Source organism: Coregonus lavaretus (genome assembly GCF_964263955.1).
Source record: "Coregonus lavaretus genome assembly, chromosome: 9".
In the NCBI taxonomy this organism is placed as follows: Eukaryota; Metazoa; Chordata; class Actinopteri; order Salmoniformes; family Salmonidae; genus Coregonus; species Coregonus lavaretus.
The window spans coordinates 13,006,486-13,033,112 of record NC_139996.1 but is presented as its reverse complement, the minus strand read 5'-3'; the positions used below and the strand labels follow the sequence as shown (position 1 = coordinate 13,033,112).

The 26,627-nt window shown below is 42.8% G+C and overlaps 1 protein-coding gene across 2 annotated transcripts; it reads left to right on the top strand.

Moving 5' to 3' along the window:
* The first annotated feature begins 16,514 nt into the window (after positions 1–16,514).
* On the top strand, positions 16,515–22,431 carry LOC311135137 (RING finger protein 141-like). 2 transcript variants are annotated; one of them, XM_084169031.1, is made up of 6 exons: positions 16,515–16,605; positions 17,641–17,825; positions 18,775–18,883; positions 19,080–19,258; positions 19,417–19,524; positions 19,634–22,431. In XM_084169031.1, the coding sequence occupies exons 2-6, from the start codon at positions 17,689–17,691 to the stop codon at positions 19,782–19,784; spliced, it is 684 nt and encodes a 227-aa protein (XP_084025157.1). In that variant the 5' UTR covers positions 16,515–16,605; positions 17,641–17,688; the 3' UTR covers positions 19,785–22,431. The 2 variants fall into 2 exon arrangements, with proteins under 2 accessions (XP_084025157.1, XP_084025158.1); XM_084169032.1 differs by having other exon boundaries at positions 16,516–16,605; positions 17,665–17,825.
* Positions 22,432–26,627: the final 4,196 nt, after the last annotated feature.

Sequence of the window (26,627 nt, the reverse complement as noted above, 5' to 3'; positions counted from 1 at the left end):
TTTGGAGCCCACTCAAATTATCCCCAAGGTTGCCTTGTTAACTCTTGTTCATTCTCTTAAACTAAATACCATGACTGTTTTCTCATTAGCTGGGAATCTTGTTTCAAATATTCGTATTTGGAAACTGTGCCAGGGAAATAAAACCAAAGCATGGATTGCTGTCACATCTTGTCCATCGATTGCTTACAGTAGTGGTATTAAAAAACTTTTAGAGTGGGGACCCCATTTTTTTTTCACTTGATTTTCTGCCGACCCCAGACCAAATCTAAAGACACAACCTTAAAATTTGTAAATTTAGATTTTTACATAATCAAATCACCTTTAATTCATTACATTTTCATCTCTCATAAAATTAAGAGAACCAATTAATACATTTACTCAATTTTTTATTTGATTCCAAATTATCTTTCTCAAAAACGTTTGCATATTGTCCCATACAATAATCTTCTAATAATAATTGTTAAAATAAAAAAAGCCTTGCTGAGTGGGGTATATACCGAACCAAAAAAGAGGTAATCAGCAAGGTGAAGTGGTTTATTTATTTTTATTTAACTAAACAAGTCAGTTAAGAACAAATTCTTATTTACAATGACGGCCTACCCCTCATGACGCTGGGCCAATTGTGCGCCGCCCTATGAGACTGCCGATTGTGATACAGCCCGGGATCGAACCCGGGTCTGTAGTGACGCCTCCAGCAATGTGATGCAGTGCCTTAGACCGCTGCACCACTCGGTCCCCTAAGAAAGAATTCCACAATATCAAAGACCACAACGTTCAAAGTGGTCATGGAAGGACGATTGGCCCCAGCTAAGACTCTGGGACCATGTACTTTAATTATTTTGATTTCCGATTCAAAACTGAGAATGGAAAAACAGAAAATGGCTCGTAATTCGTTCCTGAATTTGAAAAACTAAAATCGGAAATTGACTTGTTTTCTCATATTGTGTCAAAATTGGACATGGAATAACGGAAAACAAATAACAACAACATCTATTAGAGCATTGTATTTTGTTCATACCTGGAAGCACACGTCCCCTCATTGAATATTCACAGGGCTTAGGGGGTGTGTTTACAGCCTAGGTTGGCAGCACAAAGAAAATATTAGACTATGTCAGTGTGACAGGAAGATGTTAGCTAAAATGCAGAACTTATTATGAAGTTAGCATGCCAATAAAACAAACTCAAAAACGGAATAAAGTTAGCTTGCACTAGCTGGTTAGCTAGCACTAGCTGGCTACTGACTAGCTAGCAGTCTGGATAGCTAGCCCTACCTGGTTACTGACTATAGACATGCTAGCTAGTAGCAGCTAGTGGAAGTAAGTTAGTCCCTCAACCTGCTACAAGATGAAGCTGCCTGGCTGCAGAAAGGTCAGGAATCGCCATTACTTTCTTTAGCTAATTTAGGTAGATCTTCTGTCCGCTGATGGTATTAACTGACTGAGGAATAATGAACAGCAGTTCCTGTAAAATGGTTACCCATCTGTCACTTTGCATAGCTAACTTAGCTATTGCTTACACACAACACCAACATCAAATTAAGCTATAGTCAGTGCTGATGTGCATGTGTGTGTGTCTTTGTGTGAGTTCGGAATGTCCCGCAGGAGAAAAGTACAGTATGGTATCTCAGCTGATCATCATGAACTTCATGTATTTACAGTACCAGTCAAAAGTTTGGACACACTACTCATTCAAGGGTTTTTCTTTATTTTTGCTATTTTCTACATTGTAGAATAATAGTGAAGACATCAAAACTATGAAATAACACATATGGAATCATGTTGTAACCAAAAAAGTGTTAAACAAATCAAAATATATTTTATATTTAAGATTCTTCAAATAGCCACCCGTTGCCTTGATGACAGCTTTGCACACTCTTGGCATTCTCTCAACCAGATTTTCCAACAGTCTTGAAGGAATTCCCACATATGATGAGCACTTGTTGGCTGCTTTTCCTTCACTCTGCCATCTGACTCATCCCAAACCATCTCAATTGGGTTGAGGTCGGGGGATTGTGGAGGCCAGGTCATCTGATGCAGCACTCCATCACTCTGCTTCTTGGTAAAATAGCCCTTACATAGCCTGGAGGTGTGTTGGGTCATTGTCCTGTTGAAAAACAAATGATAGTCCCACTAAGCGCAAACCAGATGGGATGGCGTATCACTGCAGAATGCTGTGGTAGCCTTGCTGGTTAATTGTGCCTTGAATTCTAAATAAATCACAGACAGTGTCACCAGCAAAGCACCCCCACACCATAACACCTCCTCCTCCATGCTTTACGGTGGGAACTACACATGCGGAGATCATCCATTCACCCACACCGTTTCTCACAAAGACACTGGTAAATGTAAAGAGGCTGGTAAATGTAATGAACTTATCCTCTGCAGCAGAGGTAACTCTGGGTCTTCCATTCCTGTGGCGGTCCTCATGAGAGCCAGTTTCATCATAGCGCTGGATTGTTTTTGCAGCTGCACTTGAAGAAACTTACAGCATTCTTGAAATACCCCCCTACCTTGTCACAACACAACTGATTGGCTCAAACGCATTAAGAAGGAAAGAAATTCCACAAATTAACTTTTAAGAAGGCACACCTGTTAATTGAAATGCATTCCAAGTGACTATCTCATGAAGCTGGTTGAGAGAATGCCAAGAGTGTGCAAAGCTGTCATCAAGGCAAAGGGTGGATATTTGAAGAATCTCAAATATATTTTGATTTGTTTAACACTTTTTTGGTTACTACATGATTCCATATGTGTTATTTCATAGTTTTGATGTTTTCACTATTATTCTATAATGTAGAAAATAGTAAAAATAAAGAAAAACCCTTGAATGAGTAGGTGTTCTAAAACTTTTGCCCGCTAGTGTATGTCCATCGACACGTCTGTATACAGTTGTCACAGTGACATCATGAACATTCTATTGTCGTCCGACATCAAACTTGTCGTTGTCGTTATGAAAAAGTATAAAAACTAAAACGACAGGCTGCATGACATCATGCAGCCTGGTGGTCCAAAATAGCATAACTGGTGTATTTTAACACCAATAAACCCATCTGTTTAAAAATGAATTTAGTGTATGTCAACCAGGCAACTAATAGCAACTGTCTAAACAATGTTTTGGTTAGTTTTCTAGCTTGTTAGCTAGCTAGTGAACGTTAAGTTAGCTGGCTAGCCAGTTCAAATATTGACCATATCATGTAGCTGACAACATCTTTACTTGAGCTAATTTGTATTCATTATTACAGGAAAATAAACTCACAACAAGATCATTATTTACAAGTTAATGGCGAGCTAATTATAGAAAATAGCTTACAGTTGTGAGTGTGATGAAATAAAAGCAGAACATTCAACCAGAGAATTTTAGGACTTGGACACTGTCTCGTTGACCTAACGTTATATCCTAATTTGACTTTGGTGCAGGTCATGTTGTTCTTCACATTACCGTCTTTGGTAAATCAAATCAAAGTTTATTTGTCACATGCTCAGGATACAGAAGGTGTAAATGGTACAGTGAAATGGTTGCTTGCATAGTGGAGTCTTTTGTTTAGACATGTAGCTAGCTAGCTAAACAATTAACCATAATCCCAACTCATAACGTTACTACCCCGCATGAATGTACAGGTAGCTAAAGCTAACCAACTAGCTAGCTTCAACGTTAGCTAGCTAGCAAACATTAGGCTATAACTAGCAATGCAAATGGCTCTGAGATACGAATAATATTACTACACAGATCATACACGCAACGTTAGCTAGCTAGCTAACAGTACGCTTTAACTTCCAATAAACACAACTTTCTGACAATTTGAAACACATAAAATCTGATAATGTAGCTAGCTAGACTCTCTTACCCTTATACATGGATGAATGCTTCCCTCTCTGTCATGGATGCCATGGTTGCCCTTAGTTTGAAGATGTAATCTGGAGACAGGTGTTTTATACAACAGCCTTCTGTGTTCTCCTTGCGACTCCCTCCGCATTTGGAATCAAATGCCTGAATTTTCTCCATCTCCTTAGCTATCATACTCTGCTTCCACTGGGCATTCCACTGATTTCAAAACTCTGTCCTCCAGAAAGTGGAGAGCCTTAGCAACACTTTTGCAGTTCTTTGTGATATCTTTTTTTTAAAGCCGCTTTAGAAAGGACCATCAACACATACTGAGCAGCTCACGTTATAGACAGAAGCATCTCCCGGCATATCCAGCCCATCCATTATCTCAGTCAATCATGGCTAGCGGGAAGGTTCCTGTCTTTTTCCGTGACTAAACCAACTAGGCTCGTAATTTAACCCTTTTATTTGTATTACAGATGGAATACAAGTTTGTTATTAAGCCACATGAATGTTCACATGTTCCAAGAGTGTGCAAAGCTGTCATGAAGGCAAAGGGTGGCTACTTTGAAGAATCTAAAATATTAAATATATTTTGATTTGTTTAACACTTTTTTGGTTACTACATGATTCCATGTGTTATTTCATAGTTTTGATGTCTTCACTATTGTTCTACAATGCAGAAAATATTAAAAATAAAGAAAAACCCTTGAATGAGTATGTGTGTCCAAACTTTTGACGTGTAGTGTACATTGAAAGGACATCCAGGTACAGTATAACCGTTGTAGTATCAAAGTTACAGTAGGCCTTCACTGAATTTACAAGATGTTGTTGTGCTAATGTGGATTCATTGCCTGACCTTAGTCTACCCTAGATGGAACTTTAAAGGACCAGTGTAGCCGTTTTCATCTCTATCAATTAATTTCTGGGTAACAATTACTGTGATTGTTTTTATAAAAATGGTCAAAAAGAAACAAAAATAGCTCCTTAGCAAAGAGCAATTTCTCAAGCAATAATTTTGCTAGGACTGTCTGGGAGTGGTTTGAGTGGGGAAGGAGAAAACGGAAAACTAGCTGTTATTGGCAGAGAGGTTTGGAACTCTTTCTTATTGGTCTGTTAAATCATTTAGGCAAAATCTCCATCCCACCAAAACAGGCTGAAATTGTGTTCTTTTCAAACAACTCTGGCACTAAAAGGGCATTGTGATCATTTTCACAATTTCACAGTATTATTCTAACCTAGTAGTGTGGAAATATATATAAAACACAGGAAAATCATGTTTCTAACTGCACTTGGCCTTTAAAAACTTACCGAAGGGGGAGGGTCTTCCTCACTATTAGAAGTGCTCATCCTAATCTGCAGACATGAAAAAAGAGGTTTAAAACATCATTGAATTCCTTTTTTTTACTAGCCTGTTTGCAATGTTTGAGAACAACATATACACAGGCATATATAATATAATTAATTGTTTACAGAACAAAAAGGGACAAACGATTTGAATACTTGCATAGGCAGACTAATTGTCAGATCTACGTTAATTTCTCAAAAATGAGAACATTCTGTAGGCTAAACTTTTAGATAGTGTCCCAATACAAAGAATCATCCAAGTTACATGAATCTGCACCTCAATGATTTGCACTCATTTTCAACACCAGGGGATCAATAATGCAGCTTACCTGTCTGTCATCATAGTTCACGTCTTTCATGACGTAATTAATTATTATCGCAGTGCTTGAGGCGTCACTACAGACCCGGGTTCGATCCCAGGCTGTGTCACAGCCGGCCGTGACCGGGAGACCCATGAGGCGGCGCAAAATTGACCCAGCGTCATCCAGCTCAGGGGAGGGTTAAGCCGGCCGGGATGTCCTTGTCCCATCGTGCTCTAGCGACTCCTTGTGGCGGGCCAGGCGCCTGCAAGCTGACTTCGGTCGCCAGTTGTACAGTGTTTCCTGGGACACATTGGTGCGGCTGTGTTCCGGGCTTCCGGGTTAAGAGAGCAGTGTGTCAAGAAGGAGTGCGGCTTGGCAGGGTCGTGTTTCGGAGGATGCATGGCTCTCGACCTTCGCCTCTCCCGAGTCAGTACGTGAGTTGCAGCGATGTGACAAGACTGGATATCACGAAATTGGGGAGAAAAAGGGTAAAAGTATATTATATATATATATACAAAAAAAACTGAGACGGTACCCTTCATTCAAATCAATTCAATTTGTATTTGTCACATACACGTGTTTAGCAGATGTTGTGTAGCAAAATGCTTGTGCTTCTAGCTCTGACAGTGCAGTAATATCTAACAAGTAATATCTAACAATTTCACAACATATACCCAATACACACAAAACTAGTAAGGAATGGGATTTAAGAATATATACATATATGGACAAGCAATGACAGAGCGGCATGGAATAAGATACAGTAGAATATTATAGAATAGAATGCAGTATATACAGTGGAAGTCGGAAGTTTACATTCACTTAGGTTGGAGTCATTAAAACTAGTTTTTCAACCACTCCACACATTTCTTGTTAACAAACTATAGTTTTGGCAAGTCGGTTAGGAGATCTACTTTGTGCATGACACAAGAAATCAGCCAAGACCTCAGAAAAAAAATTGTAGACCTCCACAAGTCTGATTCATCCTTGGGAGCAATTTCCAAACGCCTGAAGGTACCACGTTCATCTGTACAAACAATAGTACACAAGTAGAAACACCATTGGACCACGCAGCCGTCATACCGCTCAGGAAAGAGACGCGTTCTGTCTCCTAGAAATGAACGTACTTTGGTGTGAAAAGTGCAAATCAATCCCAGAAGAACAGCAAAGGACCTTGTGAAGATGCTGGATGAAACAGGTACAAAAGTATCTATATCCATAGTAAAAACGAGTCCTATATCGACATAACCTGAAAGGCCGCTCAGCAAGGAAGAAGCCAATGCTCCAAAACCACCATAAAAAAGCCAGACTACGGTTTGCAACTGCACATGGGGACAATGATCGTACTTTTTGGAGAAATGTCCTCTGGTCTGATGAAACAAAAATAGAACTGTTTGGCCATAATGACCATCGTTATGTTTGGAGGAAAAAGGGGGATGCTTGCAAGCCGAAGAACACCATCCCAACCGTGAAGCACGGGGGTGGCAGCATCATGCTGTGGGGGTGCTTTGCTGCAGGAGGGACTGGTGCACTTCACAAAATAGATGGCATCATGAGGAAGGAAAATGATGTGGATATATTGAAGCAACATCTCAAGACATCAGTCAGGAAGTTAAAGCTTGGTCGCAAATGGGTCTTCCAAATGGACAATGTTCCCAAGCATACTTCCAAAGTTGTGGCAAAATGGCTTAAGGACAACAAAGTCAAGGTATTGGAGTGGCCATCACAAAGCCCTGACCTCAATTCTACAGAACATTTGTGGGAAGAACTGAAAAAGCGTGTGTGAGCAAGGAGGCCTACAAACCTGACTCAGATACACCAGCTCTGTCAGGAGGAATGGGCCAAAATTCACCCAACTTATTGTGGGAAGCTTGTGGAAGGCTACCCGAAATATTGTTGGAAAAATTACTTGTGTCATGCACAAAGTAGATGTCCTAACCGACTTGCCAAAACTATAGTTTGTTAACAAGACATTTGTGGAGGGGTTGAAAAACGAGTTTTAATGACTCCAACCTAAGTGTATGTAAACTTCTGACTTCAACTGTATATGGGCAGAAAGCTAACTGCACTGTCCAATTTACAGTAGCTATTACAGTGAAAAAATACCATGCTATTGTTTGAGGAGAGTGCACAACAACAAAAAACGTATCACTGCAACTGGTTTGATACACCTCTGAAGGTAAATAATGTACTTCCATTCAGAAATCTTGCTCTGATTTGTCATCCTCAGGGTCCCAGAGATAAAATGTAGCATAGTTTTGTTTGACAAAATCCATTTTTGTATTCAAATTTAGGAACTGGCTTCTACAGTTTGAACCCCTGCTCTTTCTGGCTCCACACCCACCCCTCCCGGCCACCTAGATGTGTGAAATTCCATGGCACATGGTTTATGAACTGATATACGCAAAACAACGCCAGATTCAAAACGTATAATTTTTCAATTTCAATTATTATACTAAATTCTTGCAACCAATAGAATATTAAATATATATGGGGAATACAACCATCCCAGCTCTGCAGATTTTGCTGCAGAATCATTAGATAATTTGTTTTGGTACTGTCCATATGTAGCTTGTTTTTGGTTGCAGGTCCAGGAATGGTTGAAGAAGTGCAACATGTAGCTGGAGCTAACTGCAGATAGCAGGTGATTTGAAAAGTCATAGTATTAGCAAAAATGTTCATCTTTAATTTACAATCTGTAGAAACTATGAGAATAGAGATATTAAGAACTTTTGTGAAACATCACAGCACAATAGAAAAATATATGGCAAATATAAATAAACAATTGATGGTTTTGGGGGATAGTTGGGAGGGGTTGAGTGGAGCTGAAGGGTGGGATTAAAAACAACAAGATAACTAATGTAAAATATGCTGAGTCCGTAAAATGTATATGGGTTCGGAATTTTTGTAAAACCGCACATTTAAAAATATATGGCAAAGTAGAAATCAAGCTGGATGGGCTTCGGAGATGGATGGGAGGGGTTGATGGTAGCTGAAGGATGGGATTAAAAAGAAACAAAAGATAACTGTTTTAAGGTGCATTGTGTCCGTAAAATGTGTATAGTATGTACCGGGCATCCTGAAAATATTCTACAATGGATTAGATTGTTTTTTTCCCCTCATCAATCTACACACAATACCTGTCACGCCCTGATCGAGAGAACTCTTGTTGGTTGGGTCAGGGTGTCGGAAACGGCGACCCAAAAGGACTCGGTCACGAAGAAAGCCCGAGAAGCAGCCCCAATAAAAAAAAATTGGGGGGGGCACACAGGGTGGTTGGCGGAGCCATGGTTCAGAGCAGAGCCAACTCCCTGTAATCACGCTAAGAAGCGTGTGACCATGCAGGCTCCGTGTTATGCGGAGATACGCACTGTGTCGCCAGTGCGTCCTGTGCTAGCGCCACGCACGTGCCGTGCGAAAATGGCATCCAGCCAGAACGGGTTGTGCCAGCTCAACGCTCCTGGTCTCCAGTACGCCTCCTCGGTCCAGCATATCCTGCACCGGTTCTACGTACTGTGTCTCCAGTGCGCGTTCACAGCCCAGTGCATCCTGTGCTAACGCCATGCACGTACTGTGCGAAAGTGGGCATCCAGCCAGGACGGGTTGTGCCAGCTCTACGCTCCAGACCTCCAGTGCGCCTCCACAGCCCGGTACGGCCTGTGCCAACTCCTCGCACCAAACCAGTGGTGCGTGTCACCAGCCCGGTATGCCCCGTACCTGCTCCCCGCACCAAACCAGTGGTGCGTGTATCCAGTCCGGTATGGCTCGTACCTGCTCCCCGCACCAAACCAGTGGTGCGTGTCTCCAGTCCGGCACGACCCATGCCTGCTACCTGCACCAAACCAGTGGTGCGTGTTGCCAGCCCGGTACGCCACGTACCTGCTCCACGCACCAAACCAGTGGTGCATGTATCCAGTCTGGCACGGCCCGTGCCTGCTACTCGCACCAAACCAGTGGTGCGTGTCTCCAGTCCGGCACGACCTGTGCCTGCTCCTCGCACCAAACCAGTGGTGCGTGTCTCCAGTCCGGCACGACCCGTGCCTGCTCCTCGCACCAGACCAGTGGTTCCACTGCGGAGCCAGAGCAGTCCGCTCCACCGGTGCCCAGTCCAGCTCCGGTCAGCGGCTCCACTCCAGAGCCAGAGCAGTCCACTCCACCGGTGCCCAGTCCAGCTCCGGTCAGCGGCTCCACTCCAGAGCAGTCCGCTCCACCGAAGCCCAGTCCAGCTCCGGTCAGCGGTTCCACTCCTGAGCCAGAGCAGTCCGCTCCACTGGTGTCCAGTCCAGCTCCGGTCAGCGGCTCCACTCCAGGCCCAGACGTCAGCCCCTCTCCAGGTTCGGGGCCTCCCACACCAGGGTCCAGACAGGGCTTGGTGTATCGCGGGAGGATTGCCAATCCAGGCCCAGACGTCAGCCCCTCTCCAGGTTCGGGGCCTCCCACACCAGGGTCCAGACAGGGCTTGGTGCATCGTGGGAGGATTGCCGATCCAGGCCCAGACGTCAGCCCCTCTCCAGGTTCGGGGTCTCCCACACCAGGGTCCAGACAGGGCTTGGTGCATCGTGGGAGGAAGGAGAGGGGAAGCATCGCGCCGAGGTCCAGACCAGACCAGGGGCACAACGGGGAGGCAGAGAGGGCGAGGTCGTCACGCCCGGAGCCGGATCCGCCTCCGAGGCTGAATGCCCCCCCGGACCCTCCCCTAATGAGTCAGGTTGGTGCGGCCGGAGTACGGACCTTTTTTTTGGGGGGGGGAGGGGGTACTGTCACGCCTTGATCGAGAGAACTCTTGTTGGTTGGGTCAGGGTGTGAGTTTTCTGTTGAGATCTATGTTTGTGTATTTCTATGTTGTTGATCTAGGTTGATCTTTCTATGTTTGGCCGGGTGTGATTCCCAATCAGAGGCAGCTGTCGCTCGTTGTCTCTGATTGGGGATCATACTTAAGTAGCCTGGTTGCCTACCTTAGTTGTTGGATCTTGTTTGTGTTACTGTTAGGCTTGTTGTGAGTATAGCCCATAGGACTTCACTTTACGTTGCTTTTGTTGTTTTGTCAAGTGTTTATCTTCATTAATAAATATGTATGCATACCACGCTGCGCCTTGGTCTGACCCGTCTCTCAACGATCGTGACAATACCCCATAATGGCAAAGCAAAAACAGGTTTTTAGACATTTTTGCAAATGTATTACAAAATAAAAAACGGATCACATTTACATAAGTATTCAGACCCTTTACTCAGTACTTTGTTGAATCACCTTTGGCAGCGATTACAGCATTGAGTCTTCTTGGGTATGACGCTACCAGCTTGGCACACATGTATTTGGGGAGTTTCTTCCATTCTTCTCTGCAGATCCTCTCAAACTCTGTCAGGTTGGATGGGGAGTGTTGCTGCACAGCTATTTTCAGGTCTCTCCAGAGATAGGGTTAAATCGGGTTCAAGTACGGACTCTGGCTGGGCCACTCAAGGACATTCAGAGACTTCTCCTGAAGCCACTCCTACGTTGTCATGGCTGTGTGCTTGGGGTCGTTGTCCTGTTGGAAGGTGAACCTTCACCCCAGTCTAAGGTCCTGGGCACTCTGGAGAAGGTTTTCATCAAGGATCTCTCTGTACTTTGCTCCGTTCATCTTTCCCTCAATTCTGACTAGTCTCCCAGTCCCTGCCACTGAAAAAATCCCCACAGCATGCTGCTTCCACCACAATACTTCACTGTATGGATGATGCCAGGTTTCCTCCAGACGTGATGCTTGGCATTCAGGCCAAAGAGTTCAATCTTGGTTTCATCAGACCAGAGAATCTTGTTTCTCATGGTCTGAGTCCTTTAGGTGCCTTTTGGCAAACTCCAAGCTGGCTGTCATGTGCCTTTTACTGAGGAGTGGCTTCCGTCTGGCCAATCCACCATAAAGGCCTGATTGGTGGAGTGCTGCAGAGATTGTTGTCCTTCTGGAAGGTTCTCCCATCTCCACAGAGGAACTCTGGAGCTCTGTCAGAGTGACCATCGGGTTCTTGGTCACCTCCCTGACCAAGGCCCTTCTCCCCCGATTGCTCAGTTTGGCCAGGCGGCCAGCTCTAGGAAGAGTCTTGGTGGTTCCAAACGTCTTCCATTTAAGAACGATGGATACCACTGTGTTCTTGGGGACCTTCAATGCTGCAGAAATGTTTTGGTACCTTTCCCCAGATCTGTGCCTCGACACAATCCTGTCTCGGAGCTCCTACAGACAATTCCTTCGACGTCATGGCTAGGTTTCTGCTCTGACATGCACTGTCAACTGTGGGACCTTATATAGACAGGTGTGTGCCTTTCCAAAACATGTCAAATCAATTGAATTTACCACAGGTGGACTCCAATCAAGTTGTAGAAACATCTCAAGGATGACCAATGGAAACAGGATGCACCTGAGCTCAATTTCGAGTCTCATAGCAAAGGGTCTGAATACTTACAGTACCAGTCAAAAGTTTGGACACACCTACTCATTCAAGGGTTTTTCTTTATTTTTATGATTTTCTACATTGTATAATAATAGTTATAAACTAAACCCGATGGGATGGCGTATCACTGCAGAATGCTGTGGTAGCCATGCTGGTTAAGTGTGCCTTGAATTCTAAATAAATCACAGACAGTGTCACCAGCAAAGCACCCCCACACCATAACACCTCCTCCTCCATGTTTTACGGTGGGAACTACACATGCAGAGATAATCCGTTCACCCACACCACATCTCACAAAGACACGGCGGTTGGAACCAAAAATCTCCAATCTCCAAAAGCACAAATTTCCACCGGTCTAATGTCCATTGCTCGTGTTTCTTGGTCCAAGCAAGTCTTTTCTTATTATTGGTGTCCTTTAGTAGTGGTTTTTTAAAATCAATTCGACCATGAAGGCCTGATTTACAGTCCCCTCTGAACAGTTGATGTTGAGATGTGTCTGTTACTTGAATGCTGTGAAGCATTTATTTGGGCTGCAATTTCTGAGGCTGGTAACTCTAATGAACTTAGCCTCTGCAGCAGAGGTAACTCTGGGTCTTCCATTCCTGTGGCGGTCCTCATGAGAGCCAGTTTCATCATAGCGCTTGATGGTTTTTGCGACTGTACTTGAAGAAACGTTCAAAGGTCTTAATGTTCCGTATTGATTGACCTTCATGTCTTAAAGTAATCCAACTACCTCATCCCCATATTGTTATTTATTTTGCTCATTTGCACCCCAGTATCTCTATTTGCACATCATCTCTTGCACATCTATCATTCCAGTGTTAATACTAATTGTAATTATTTTGCACTATGGCCTATTTATTGCCTTACCTCCAGAACTTGCTACATTTTCACACACTGTATATATCTTTTCTATTGTATTTTTGACTTTATGTTTTGTTTTACCCCATATGTAACTCTGTGTTGTTGTTTTTATCGCACTGCTTTGCTTTATCTTGGCCAGGTCGCAGTTGTAAATTAGAACTTGTTTTCAACTGGCTTACCTGGTTAAATAAAATACAAATAAAATGATGGTCTGTCATTTCTCTTTGCTTATTTGAGCTGTTCTTGCCATAATATGGACCTGGTCTATTACTAAATAGGGTTATCTTCTGTATACCGCCCCTACCTTGTCACAACACAACTGATTGGCTCAAATGCATTAAGAAGGAAAGAAATTCCACAAATTAACTTTTAAGAAGGCACACCTGTCAATCGAAATGCATTCCAGGTGACTACCTCATGAAGCTGGTTGAGAGAATGCCAACCGTGTGCAAAGCTGTCATCAAGTCAAAGGGTGGCTATTTGAAGAATCTCAAATATAAAATATATTTGTTTAACACTTTTCTGGTTACTACATGATTCCATATGTGTTATTTCATAGTTTTGATGTCTTCACTTTTATTCTACAATGTAAAAAATAGTAAAAATAAAGAAAAACCCTTGAATGAGTAGGTGTGCCCAAACTTTTTACTGGTAGTGTATTTAAAAAAGGTACTTATGTTTTTTATTTTTAATACATTTGAAAAAATATCTAAAAACCAGTTTTCACTTTGTCATTATGGGGTGTTGTGTATAGACTGATGAGGAATACAAATAATTTAATCAATTTTAGAATAAGGCTGTAATGTAGAAACATTTGGAAAAAGTCTCTTTGCATTATTAAAGCTGATCTGGGTATGCTATAAACATACTTTTAATCCGTCTGACTGCATATTTCAAGACATGGCATATGGTGTAGTGAGATACCCAATGTGCTGGACAATTCTCTTCTCATCACTCATCTTGAAAAAACGTTTATTAAAAACTTGGAAATCAATTAATCTGCCATCATTCACACAATGGAAAAATCTAATGATTTATTATTGAAATATTGAAATAGCATGGGCGACGAGAAAAACGAATTGGTACAATTTAAGGCCATGTGGCAAACAATAATGCAGGCACTAGCGATGGAGGTGTGAGCATGCGGGTCTGGGCAGAGGAGATGTAGTCGTTTGTGTGCGTCTGTAAGTTGTTGTTCATATGTGTATGTTTTGTATTTGGTAAAAAAATTTTATATATGTATATATATATATATATATATCATTTTATGAAAGACACTTAAAACGCTACTCCTCTGGCACTAAATGACTGATCTGCACAAAACATGATACATGGCATCTATGGACCAAGCTCTCACAAAGGATGCTTTTCCAGGATAGCATCTCAAACAACAACACTGACCAATAAACATTCATGTTTAAATGCATATAACTCCGACATGGATATTCGTATTGTAACAAAACTTGGTACACATGTTCCAAACACTGTCAAGACTCAACGTTTCTAAGCACATTTAGATCGACCACACAATGGCGCTATAACGGGCACATGTTTATCTCGATCAGTTTGACTCAGAATGATGAAATTTGGCACACATGCTCAGGGATATGAATCTATCTAACCTGTAAAGTAGGGTTCAGTGTAGCTGCATAGAGGCACTGTTGGACAGTAAAAATCATTCATGCAAGCTCATTGGCTCACAGCGGCCATATTGTTTGAACAAGAGTTGGAAAATAGATACCATATATATATATATTCTTTCTTTCTTTCTTTCTTTCTTTCTTTCTTTCTTTCTTTCTTTCTTTCTTTCTTTCTTTCTTTCTTTCTTTCTTTCTTTCTTTCTTTCTTTCTTTCTTTCTTTCTTTCTTTCTTTCTTTCTTTCTTTCTTTCTTTCTTTCTTTCTTTCTTTCTTTCTTTCAGAACACATTAATTAATTGACTTTGCAGTAATTTAGTTTGAGAGGTACCAGTGATCTGCATAAAACATCCAGTGCAAGGATTGCGTCCACCACGGCTGGTTCGTGATGATTGTATGGACATTGTGACAGCCGGTTAAATGGCGTCCCTTGACAAGGCAAGAACAAGATGTATGTCAGGAGAAGTGCAGTATTATCATAAGGAGACTTATGCTTGGAATACAGAGGAGGAATGGAGGGAAAAAGAGGCAGAGGGAGGTCTGAGAGAGGGAGGAAGAGGGTGAGCTTGAGTCGGTTAAAAATGGCGGTAAAAAGGGAGATGGTTTGTTAAAGAAGAATTGTAGAAAGTGTAAGCAGATTGAGTTGAAGACAGGAGGAGAAATGGAAGTGAATGAGGTGGTAGGTGTGGTGAAGTTCTCGGAGCCCAAGGCTTGCACTGAGGGTCAGGATAAAGATGAATCTGTGACAGTAGGAGTGAAGTGTTTGGAAAAAGTGGACCCTTGCCTTTTGGCTGATCCATTTGTGGTTTCAGGGTGGGTGACAACAGAGTTGGGTGCTGTGGAATCGGTGAGGGTAACCAGAAGTGGTCTTGTGATAATTGTTTGTGTTTCTGCTGGTCAGAGGGAGCAGGCCCTCCATGTTAAACAAATGGGGGCAAGAGATGTGAATAGTTTTGCTCTCAAGAAAAGGGCACCATTGAAAGGAGTGATTTCTGGGGTAGCGGTAAATGTGAATGCTGACCAACTGAAGGGGAAGATTCCCGGTGTTTGTGATGCTCATCGTTTGGTGCGATGCAGACAGGGTGGCGTGAGTGGAGAAACAGAAGAGTCATTGTCTGTTCTTTTGAGTTTTGATGTTGAGTCTTTGCCCGACAAAGTGATGTTAGGATATTAACATTTACATTTTAGTCATTTAGCAGACGCTCTTATCCAGAGCAACTTACAGTTAGTGAGTCATACATTTTTCATACAGGATATATAAGTTATCCTGTACAAGTTTTGTGCCGAATACATTACGTTGCTACAGGTGTCAAGCTTATGGGCATGTGGCAGCAGTGTGTAGGAGGGAGGTTCCTATGTATGAGAAGTGTGCAGAAGGGCACGAGACAAAGGAATGTGTAGCATTGGGGAAAGTAGTGGTATGTGTTAATTGTAGGGATGCCCATGGGGCTGGGGATCATAAATGTCCCGTGCGAGAGAGGCAGGTTGAGGTTTCCAGGGTTAGAGTAGTGCAGAAGTTATCATATGCTGAGGCAGTGAAGAAAGTAGAGGAAGATGGGTCAAGGGGGAGGTATCCTGAGAGGAGAGGTGTGAGTAGATCTGTACCAGTACATAGGGATAAACCAACAAGTGATATAATTTTCAGTAAGATTGGATTTTTGGCATTTATAGCAATGGTTATCAACTGTACTGCAGGGATGGAACGTAAGTCGCAGAAAATAGAGGTTGTGGTGGTAGCTGCAGAGAGGTATTTGGGTGTGCGTGACTTGACATCAGAAGAGTTACAGGGTGTGTTAAGTGGTGGTGTCCAATCCTTTCAGGCTGTTGTCCTGAAGTAGGACTAAATAGATTTAAATAATGGAGTATGGTATTTTTCGTTTTTAATTTTTTTTGTGAGTGTAGTGTTAGATGGTAGTGTATTTGTTGTATATTTATTTATTATATATATTTTTTCAAGCGAAGTATAAAGGAGTTATACTCCAGACTAGTAGGTGGCGGTAATGCAATATTTATTAAATGTCAACCGCCGTTAATCCTCATCGAAGAAGAAGAAGAAGAACATGAACATGAACATGCGTCCTCTATTTTCTTACGTCATCATGCTGCGACAGCCATTCCAGCACACAGAAACCACAACACAGACTCTCAAACAAATTAAACGTTGCTGATTGCATGTGGTTTGCGAAATATCGATGTTGACACGTAGCAATACCAGGTAAGCTGAACAAATGTAGACAGATTTTCTTATTTGGGCTTTCAAAGTGTGTGTTTTCCTCGGTTTTTCTCTTAGCTAGCTATCTACGTTAGCATCTGAGCCTACCAAGAAATAAATTGTGATACCGTTAGTTAGCTAGTTAGCCCTATGTATGTGTACTGTAGATAAAATGCCAAAGGCTGGGCAACCCATTCGTATGACAACAAGTTTTCGTTTCAAGGCAAGCTACGTTAGCTAGCTTGCTAACTGACGTCTGAGTTGATTACATAACAGTCCTGACATCATTAAGTTAATGTTACTATCGTAACGTTGATATTGCTGATGAGGTTTTTCTGGACACTTCGACATTAACGTAAACTAATCTTTGATAGATAAACCTATCAATTCCGTGCTAGTAGCTAGCAAGGTATGGCTATTTTGTGCAACTCGAACTGCCTCAATATTCAAGTGGATATGACAGTAACTAACATTAAGTTATATTGCCATGCCATGTCAATGCATTAAAAGTAAAGTTAGCTGTCCATCCCTTTAGAAATGTTTACAAAATGACTAGGTTTATCTAATATCTAAAAAATGCTGCAATTCTACACATTTTGCCATGGGGTGGAGAGAAGATTTAATTTTTATTTTTTATAGCTAGCTAATGTCATGCAATTCTACACATTTTGCCATGGGGCGGAGAGAAGATTTAGCAATTTTATAGCTAATGTCATGCAATTCTACACATTTTGCCATGGGGCGGAGAGAAGATTTAGCAATTTTATAGCTAATGACATGCAATTCTACACATTTTGCCATGGGGAGGAGAGGAAAATTAGCTGTTTTACAGCAAATTTCCTGCAATTCTACACATTTTGCCATGGGGAGGAGAGAAATGTTTTTAGTACGATATCTGAGTGAGACTGACTAGCAAAATCAATGCATCCGTGGCCTACACAGTTGAATAACAGTCCTTCACTGAAAATAGTTCCCTCTAGACAGTAGGTAAATTACTTGGTGACTTTGCTTGTGTTTGTTTGGGTATCCCCCGGTCAGACCCCCCGTGCCGTCTTCTCATAGTGCTTTCGTGTGAGCGTGGTCGGGATGGGCCAGCAGATCTCAGGCCAGGTGGTGATGACCCGTCTACCTGAGAAGCTGGTGAAACACGCCGGGCTGGTACGAGACAGCAGTTACCTCAACTACGAGGAGTTCCTGGGCAGGGTGGCAGAGCTCAATGACGTGTAAGGCCGACCATGTTGTGTCATACTGTCAATATACTAATTGTTTGCGCTGTTCTTTGTAATAAGTCAGTAGGCAAAGAGATCTACAGAGAAATAGCAGTCTTTCCCCTTTCATTTTGAGATAGTGAGATAAGGCCCCAAAGTACTGGTCCTCCTCTGGCACTTCTTGAACATGATCCAATTACACCACTGGTTATTAACTGACACGATCCAGGTTATGAACTTAATCAAGAGCTAGAGCTGGGAGATATGGACAAAAATCCATATTGCGATAAATTGCCTGAATTGATGCGATAATGATCAATAGAACAGTTTTTTAAATTTGTATTATCCTTTAAACTATTACTACTAGTTTGATGGTTGTATCTGTCAATTGTCCCATTAACAATTGCATATAACGGCAAACTTATTTCATTTCAAACTTCACATATCTATAGTATAGGCTACTTATTAACGATAGCAGCAGAATGCCTGCGATAAGTGATCGGTATGGTCGCTGTGGATTATCCTCCCAGCTCTAGTTAGAGCGTTCTCGGCCAACTGTAATGTAACCAAGTCTCTTCCCCAATAAGTAGACCTTGCTGGTGCAAATGTAGCTCTGACAGGCGGTAAGTGACAGAAAATTAGGATAGTTTGGTGTCAGTGTTGAATTGAACAGAAAGTGCATTGCTTTGGTTGGACAACGGCACTTAACCAGCGGCATAAAAAAAAACTCTTAGATAACTTTAAGAGTGACTTACCTTAAAAAGGTTGATCATAAAATATTGCAGAAATGTCATGACTCATGATCATCAAACATCCCTTTAATTGGTGGGGATGATAAGGCTATACTATAGCCTAGCCTAATCTTCTCCACGACTATTAAATTGTTCCCGTTAGTGAGTCCTTCCCTTACGGTGAAATAATTTGTTGATTTAACAACGTTTCTCCATGAATGTGAACTGGACAGGACAGCTAAGCTGGCAGCTGGACAGCAAAAACACCTGATCTTTGAAGTCCAGACTGGCTCGGACGCCTCTGCTCTGTGGAAAGTGGCTGTGAGAATAGTGTGTACCAAGGTGAGAGAGGGACAAACTGAAGTTGGTCACCAATGAATGAGATTTTCATTGTGAATCAGTCTCCACTCTCCCTAGCTTTTTACGGGGCTTGTATGTGTTTTGAAACTGAAATTGTTTGTTGTGTGCAGTGTGTGTGTTAATGGCATGTGCATGTTTTTGAGACTGAAATGTGTGTTATTGCCTTGTGGTTTGTCAGATCAACAAAGAAAATGGGATGGTGGAGGCGTCTCGTATCATGAACCTGTACCAGTTCATTCAGCTGTACCGTGACATTACCAGCCAGGCAGCAGAGGTGCTGTCAGCAGAGGGCGCCAGCCTCCCGTCTGGAACCCTCCCATCAGGGGACTCCTGTCAGGCCAGCATGTGGATGGGCAGGTTAGTACATCACTGTGTGTGTGTGTGTGTTTTCGTTCATATGTCTGTGTGTAGTCTTGCGTTGCCATCCTTCCAAGTCTCGTTCATTACTTTTCTATTCTCGAACGTGAGAAAGAGTCTGGAAGCTGAGGCTAGCCATTGTGTTTGTTCACATACAGGGTAAAGCAGTTGACTGATGAGGAAGAGTGCTGTATCTGCATGGATGGGAAATCTGACCTCATCCTGCCCTGTGCTCACAGCTTCTGTCAGAAGTGCATTGACAAGTGGTAAGAGAGTCGGACACTAGCCACAACAATCCACAGATGAATCTGTTGTCACAAGGTCCATATTCATGGGTAATTTGAGTCAATGAAATGAATTGGTTTGTTTTCATAGGAGTGGGCAGAGCAGGAATTGTCCGATATGCCGCTTGCAAGTCACCGCTGCCAATGAGTCATGGGTGATGCCTGACGCCCCTACAGAGGAGGACGTAGCTGGCTATATCCTCAACCTGGCTGACGAGGCAGGCCATCCACACAGACCTTAAACTACTCACCACTAAGACACTTTGATAGACCACTGACTTCGGGAATAGTTAGGGGAAGGGAGTTCATCCTGACCTAGTGTAGGGCCTGTAGTTTTTCCTCGTCAGGAAAAATACCTTGGCCTAGTTTTGGGGTATGTAGATAAGATTTGGTTTGCTTTATAGAAATGTGCCTATGTGATCTTCACTGTTAGCAATAACCGCTGGTTATATTTATTTTATGTTCTCTTTTTTACTTTTCCATATTTTTCCATGATTGCTCTCAAAAGTGGATGAGTACAGTGAGGGAAAAAAGTATTTGATCTCCTGCTGATTTTGTACGTTTGCCCACTGACAAAGACATGATCAGTCTATAATTTTAATGGTAGGTTTATTTGAACAGTGAGAGACAGAATAACAAACAAAAAAATCCAGACAAATGCATGTCAAAAATGTTAGAAATTGATTTGCATTTTAATGAGGGAAATAAGTATTTGACCCCTCTGCAAAACATGACTTAGTACTTGGTGGCAAAACCTTTGTTGGCAATCACAGAGGTCAGACATTTCTTGTAGTTGGCCACCAGGTTTGCACACATCTCAGGAGGGATTTTGTCCCACACCTCTTTGCAGATCTTCTCCAAGTCATTAAGGTTTCCTCCAAACACGGCGAGTTGAGTTGATGCCAAAGAGCTCGATTTTGGTCTCATCTAACCACAACACTTTCACCCAGTTCTCCTCTGAATCATTCAGATGTTCATTGGCGAACTTCAGACGGGCCTGTATATGTGCTTTCTTGAGCAGCGGGCGCTGCAGGATTTCAGTCCTTCACGGCGTAGTGTGTTACCAATTGTTTTCTTGGTGACTATGGTCCCAGCTGCCTTGAGATCATTTTTTGTTGTTATTCTGTCTCTCACTGTTCAAATAAACCTACCATTAAAATTATAGACTGATCATTTCTTTGTCAGTGGGCAAACGTACAAAATCAGCAGGGGATCAAATACTTTTTTCCCTCACTGTATATATAAGATTTAAAGGTGTGTATATACACTCAGTGGCCAGTTTATTAGGTACACTACCCTATTCACGAAAATGGTTCGTTCCTACAGACAGTGAATCACGTGGCCGTGGCTTGCTATATAAAGCAGGCAGACAGGCATCGAGGCATTCAGTTACTGTTCGATTGAATGTTAGAATTGGCAAAATGAGTGACCTAAGCGACTTTAAGCGTGGTATACTCGTCGGTGCCAGGCGTGCCGGTTCCAGTTTCTCAGAAACGGCTGGCGGCCTGGGCTTTTCAGGCACGACAGTGTCTAGGGTTTACCGAGAATGGTGCGACAAACAAAAAACATCCAGTCAGTCCTGTGGGTGAAACAGCTTGTTGATGAGAGGTCGAAGGAGAATGGCAAGAATCGTGCAAGCTAAAAGGCGGGCCACAAACAGGTAAATAACGGCACAGTACTACATTGGTGAGCAGAACAGCATCTCGGAACACAGATGGGCTATTGCAGCAGATGACCACACCGGGTTCTACTCCTATCAGCTATCAGCTAAAAACAAGAAGAAGCGGCTCCAGTGGGCACGCGGTCAGTAACACTGGACAATTGAGGAGTGGAAAAACACTGCCTGGTCCGACGAATCACGGTTCCTGTTGTGTCATGCTGATGGCAGAGTCAGGATTTGGCGTAAGCAGCATGAGTCCATGACCCCATCCTGCCTGGTGTCAACGGTACAGGCTGGTGGTGTAATGGTGTGGGGAATGTTTTCCTGGGACACATTAGGTCCCTTAATACAAATTGAGCAACGTTTCCATGACCTTTAGAATTCAGGCTGTTCTGGAGGCAAAGGGGGGTCCGACCCGGTACTAGATGGGTGTACCTAATAAACTGGCCACTGAATGTATATTCACAAGAATATAACATGCAACCACATTGATTCCGTTCGGCTTGGTTATGCCTACTCTTAAAATTGCACTTTGAATCCTGGATAAGAGTAGATGTTTTAGGATAACTTTTATAGGCAGCTCTGTAACTGCTGTTGAACTGTGCATAAATCACTGTAGTCACATGAATACTTTAATTTTAAAATCCACAAACTCAGTGTGAATGGTTTGTAATTTCATGAAATGTGAAAATAAGTACAATAATCTAATGTATGCTTTAGCCAGGATAAACCTTTCTGTTTTCTCTTTCATCAAAATGTTAGGTGAGGTGATTTCTATCAACTATTTTTAGCTTTTAGTTTAAATTACTGTTTAATATAATTATTTACAATAATTATTTATTATATCACAGATACCCAGGCCAGTGCACTGGATGTTTTAAATTATTTACTTTTTATTAAGTGTGAGAGACTGAGTGAATGTTAAAATAATACATTACAAATACACTGCTCAAAAAAATATAGGGAACACTAAAATAACACATCCTAGATCTGAATGAATGAAATAATCTTATTAAATACTTTTTTCTTTATATAGTTGAATGTGCTGACAACAAAATCACACACAAATTATCAATGGAAATCAAATTTATCAACCCATGGAGGTCTGGATTTGGAGTCACCCTCAAAATTAAAGTGGAAAATCACACTACAGGCTGATCCAACTTTGATGTAATGTCCTTAAAACAAGTCAAAATGAGGCTCAGTAGTGTGTGTGGCCTCCACGTGCCTGTATGACCTCCCTACAACGCCTGGGCATGCTCCTGATGAGGTGGCGGATGGTCTCCTGAGGGATCTCCTCCCAGACCTGGACTAAAGCATCCGCCAACTCCTGGACAGTCTGTGGTGCAACGTGGCGTTGGTGGATGGAGCGAGACATGATGTCCCAGATGTGCTCAATTGGATTCAGGTCTGGGGAACAGGCGGGCCAGTCCATAGCATCAATGCCTTCCTCTTGCAGGAACTGCTGACACACTCCAGCCACATGAGGTCTAGCATTGTCTTGCATTAGGAGGAACCCAGTGCCAACCGCACCAGCATATGGTCTCACAAGGGGTCTGAGGATCTCATCTAGGTACCTAATGGCAGTCAGGCTACCTCTGGCGAACACATGGAGGGCTGTGCAGCCCCCCAAAGAAATGCCACCCCACACCATGACTGACCCACCGCCAAACCGGTCATGCTGGAGGATGTTGCAGGCAGCAGAACGTTCTCCACGGCGTCTCCAGACTCTGTCACGTCTGTCACGTGCTCAGCGTGAACCTGCTTTCATCTGTGAAGAGCACAGGGTGCCAGTGGCGAATTTGCCAATCTTGGTGTTCTCTGGCAAATGCCAAACGTCCTGCACGGTGTTGGGCTGTAAGCACAGCCCCCACCTGTGGACGTCGGGCCGTCATACCACCCTCATGGAGTCTGTTTCTGACCGTTTGAGCAGACACATGCACATTTATGGCCTGCTGGAGGTCATTTTGCAGTGCTCTGGCAGTGATCCTCCTTGCACAAAGGTGGAGGTAGCAGTCCTGCTGCTGGGTTGTTGCCCTCCGACGGCCTCCTCCACGTCTCCTGATGTACTGGCCTGTCTCCTGGTTGCGCTTCCATGCTCTGGACACGATGCTGACAGACACAGCAAACCTTCTTGCCACAGCTCGCATTGATGTGCCATCCTGGATGAGCTGCACTACCTGAGCCACTTGTGTGGGTTGTAGACTCCGTCTCATGCTACCACTAAAGTGAAAGCACCGCCAGCATTCAAAAGTGACCAAAACATCAGCCAGGAAGCATAGGAACTGAGAAGTGGTCTGTGGTCACCACCTGCAAAACCAGTCCTTTATTGGGGGTGTCTTGCTAATTGCCTATAATTTCCACCTGTTGTCTATTCCATTTGCACAACAGGATGTGAAATGTATTGTCAATCAGTGTTGCTTCCTAAGTGGACAGTTTGATTTCACAGAAGTGTGATTGACTTGGAGTTACATTGTGTTGTTTAAGTGTTCCCTTAATTTTTTTGAGCAGTGTGTGTGTGTGTGTGTATATGTATGTATATATATATATATATTAGTATATACACACACCAGTCAAAAGTTTGGACATACCTACTCATTCAAGAGTTTCTTTATTTTTACTATTTTCTACATTGAAGAATAATAGGGAAGACATCAAAACTGACATCTTTGCACACTCTTGGCATTCTCTCAACCAGCTTCATGAGGCAGTCACCTGGAATGCATTTCAATTAACAGGTGTGCCTTGTTAAGTTAATTTGTGGAATTTCTTTCCTTAATACGTTTGAGCTAGCCTGTTGTGTTGTGACAAGGTAGGGGGGGTATACAGAAGATAGCCCTATTTGGTAAAAGATCAAGTCCATATTATGGCAAGAACAGCTCAAATAAGCAAAGAGAAATGACAGTCCATCATTACTTTAAGACCTGAAGGTCAGTCAATCCGTAAAATGTCAAGAACTTTGAAAGTTTCTTCAAGTGCAGTCGCAAAAACAATCAAGCGCTAATATGAAACTGGCTCTCATGAGGACCGCCACAGGAAAGGATGTCCCAGGGTTACAGTGAGGGGAAAAAAGTATTTGATCCCCTGCTGATTTTGTACGTTTGCCCACTGACAAAGAAATTATCAGTCTATAATTTTAATGGTAGGTTTATTTGAACAGTGAGAGACAGAATAACAACAAAAAAATCCAGAAAAACGCATGTCAAAAATGTTATAAATTGATTTACATTTTAATGAGGGAAATAATATTTGACCCCCTCTCAATCAGAAAGATTTCCGACTCCCAGGTGTCTTTTATACAGGTAAAGAACTGAGGTTAGGAGCACACTCTTAAAGGGAGTGCTCCTAATCTCATTTTGTTACCTGTATAAAAGACACCTGTCCACAGAAGCAATCAATCAATCAATCAGATTCCAAACTATACACCATTGGTTACACACTACGCGGTGAAGGACTGAAATCCTGCAGCGCCCACAAGGTCCCCCTGCTCAAGAAAGCACATACAGTGAGGGGAAAAAAGTATTTGATCCCCTGCTGAATTTGTACGTTTGCCCACTGACAAAGACATGATCAGAAAAACGCATGTCAAAAATGTTATAAATTGATTTGCATTTTAATGAGGGAAATAAGTATTTGACCCCTCTGCAAAACATGACTTAGTACTTGGTGGCAAAACCCTTGTTGGCAATTACAGAGGTCAGACGTTTCTTGTAGTTGGCCACTAGGTTTGCACACATCTCAGGAGGGATTTTGTTCCACTCCTCTTTGCAGATCTTCTCCAAGTCATTAAGGTTTCGAGCCTGACGTTTGGCATCTCGAACCTTCAGCTCCCTCCACAGATTTTCTATGGGATTAAGGTCTGGAGACTGGCTAGGCCACTCCAGGACCTTAATGTGCTTCTTCTTGAGCCACTCCTTTGTTGCCTTGGCCGTGTGATTTGGGTCATTGTCATGCTGGAATATCCATCCACGACCCATTTTCAATGCCCTGGCTGAGGCGAAGGACGTTCTCACCCAAGATTTGACGGTACACGGCCCTCCATCGTCCCTTTGATGCGGTGAAGTTGTCCTGTCCCCTTAGCAGAAAAACACCCCCAAAGCATAATGTTTCCACCTCCATGTTTGACGGTGGGGATGGTGTTCTTGGGGTCATAGGCAGCATTCCTCCTCCTCCAAACACGGCGAGTTGAGTTGATGCCAAAGAGCTCCATTTTGGTCTCATCTGACCACAACACTTTCACCCAGTTCTCCTCTGAATCATTCAGATGTTCATTGGCAAACTTCAGACGGCCCTGTATATGTGCTTTCTTGAGCAGGGGGACCTTGCGGGCGCTGCAGGATTTCAGTCCTTCACGGCGTAGTGTGTTACCAATTGTTTTCTTGGTGACTATGGTCCCAGCTGCATTGAGATCATTGACAAGATCCTCCCGTGTAGTTCTGGGCTGATTCCTCACCGTTCTCATGATCATTGCAACTCCACGAGGTGAGATCTTGCATGGAGCCCCAGGCCGAGGGAGATTGACAGTTCTTTTGTGTTTCTTCCATTTGCGAATAATCGCACCAACTGTTGTCACCTTCTCACCAAGCTGGTTGGCAATGGTCTTGTAGCCCATGCCAGCCTTGTTTAGGTCTACAATCTTGTCCCTGACATCCTTGGAGAGCTTTTTGGTCTTGGCCATGGGTGGAGAGTTTGGAATCTTATTGATTGAATGCTTCTGTGGAAAGGTGTCTTTTATAGAGGTAACATGCCGAGATTAGGAGCACTCCCTTTAAGAGTATGCTCCTAATCTCAGCTCGTTACCTGTATAAAAGACTCCTGGGAGCCAGAAATCTTTCTGATTGAGAGGGGGTCAAATACTTATTTCCCTCATTAAAATGCAAATCAATTTATAACATTTCTGACATGCGTTTTTCTGGATTTTTTTGTTGTTATTCTGTCTCTCACTGTTCAAATAAACCTACCATTAAAATTATAGACTGATCATTTCTTTGTCAGTGGGCAAACGTACAAAATCAAAAACTTTTTGCCCTCACTGTATACAGGCCCGTCTGAAATTTGCCAATGAACATCTGAATGATTCAGAAGAGAACTGGGTGAAAGTGTTGTGGTCAGATGAGACCAAAATCGAGCTCTTTGGCATCAACTCAACTCGCTGTGTTTGGAGGAGGAATGCTGCCTATGATCCCAAGAACACCATCCCCCACCGTCAAACATGGAGGTGGAAACATTATGCTTTGGGGGTGTTTTTCTGCTAAGGGGACAGGACAACTTCACCGCATCAAAGGGACGATGGACGGGGCCATGTACTGTCAAATCTTGGGTGAGAAACTCCTTCCCTCAGCCAGGGCATTGAAAATGGGTCGTGGATGGGTATTCCAGCATGACAATGACCCAAAACACACGACCAAGGCAACAAAGGAGTGGC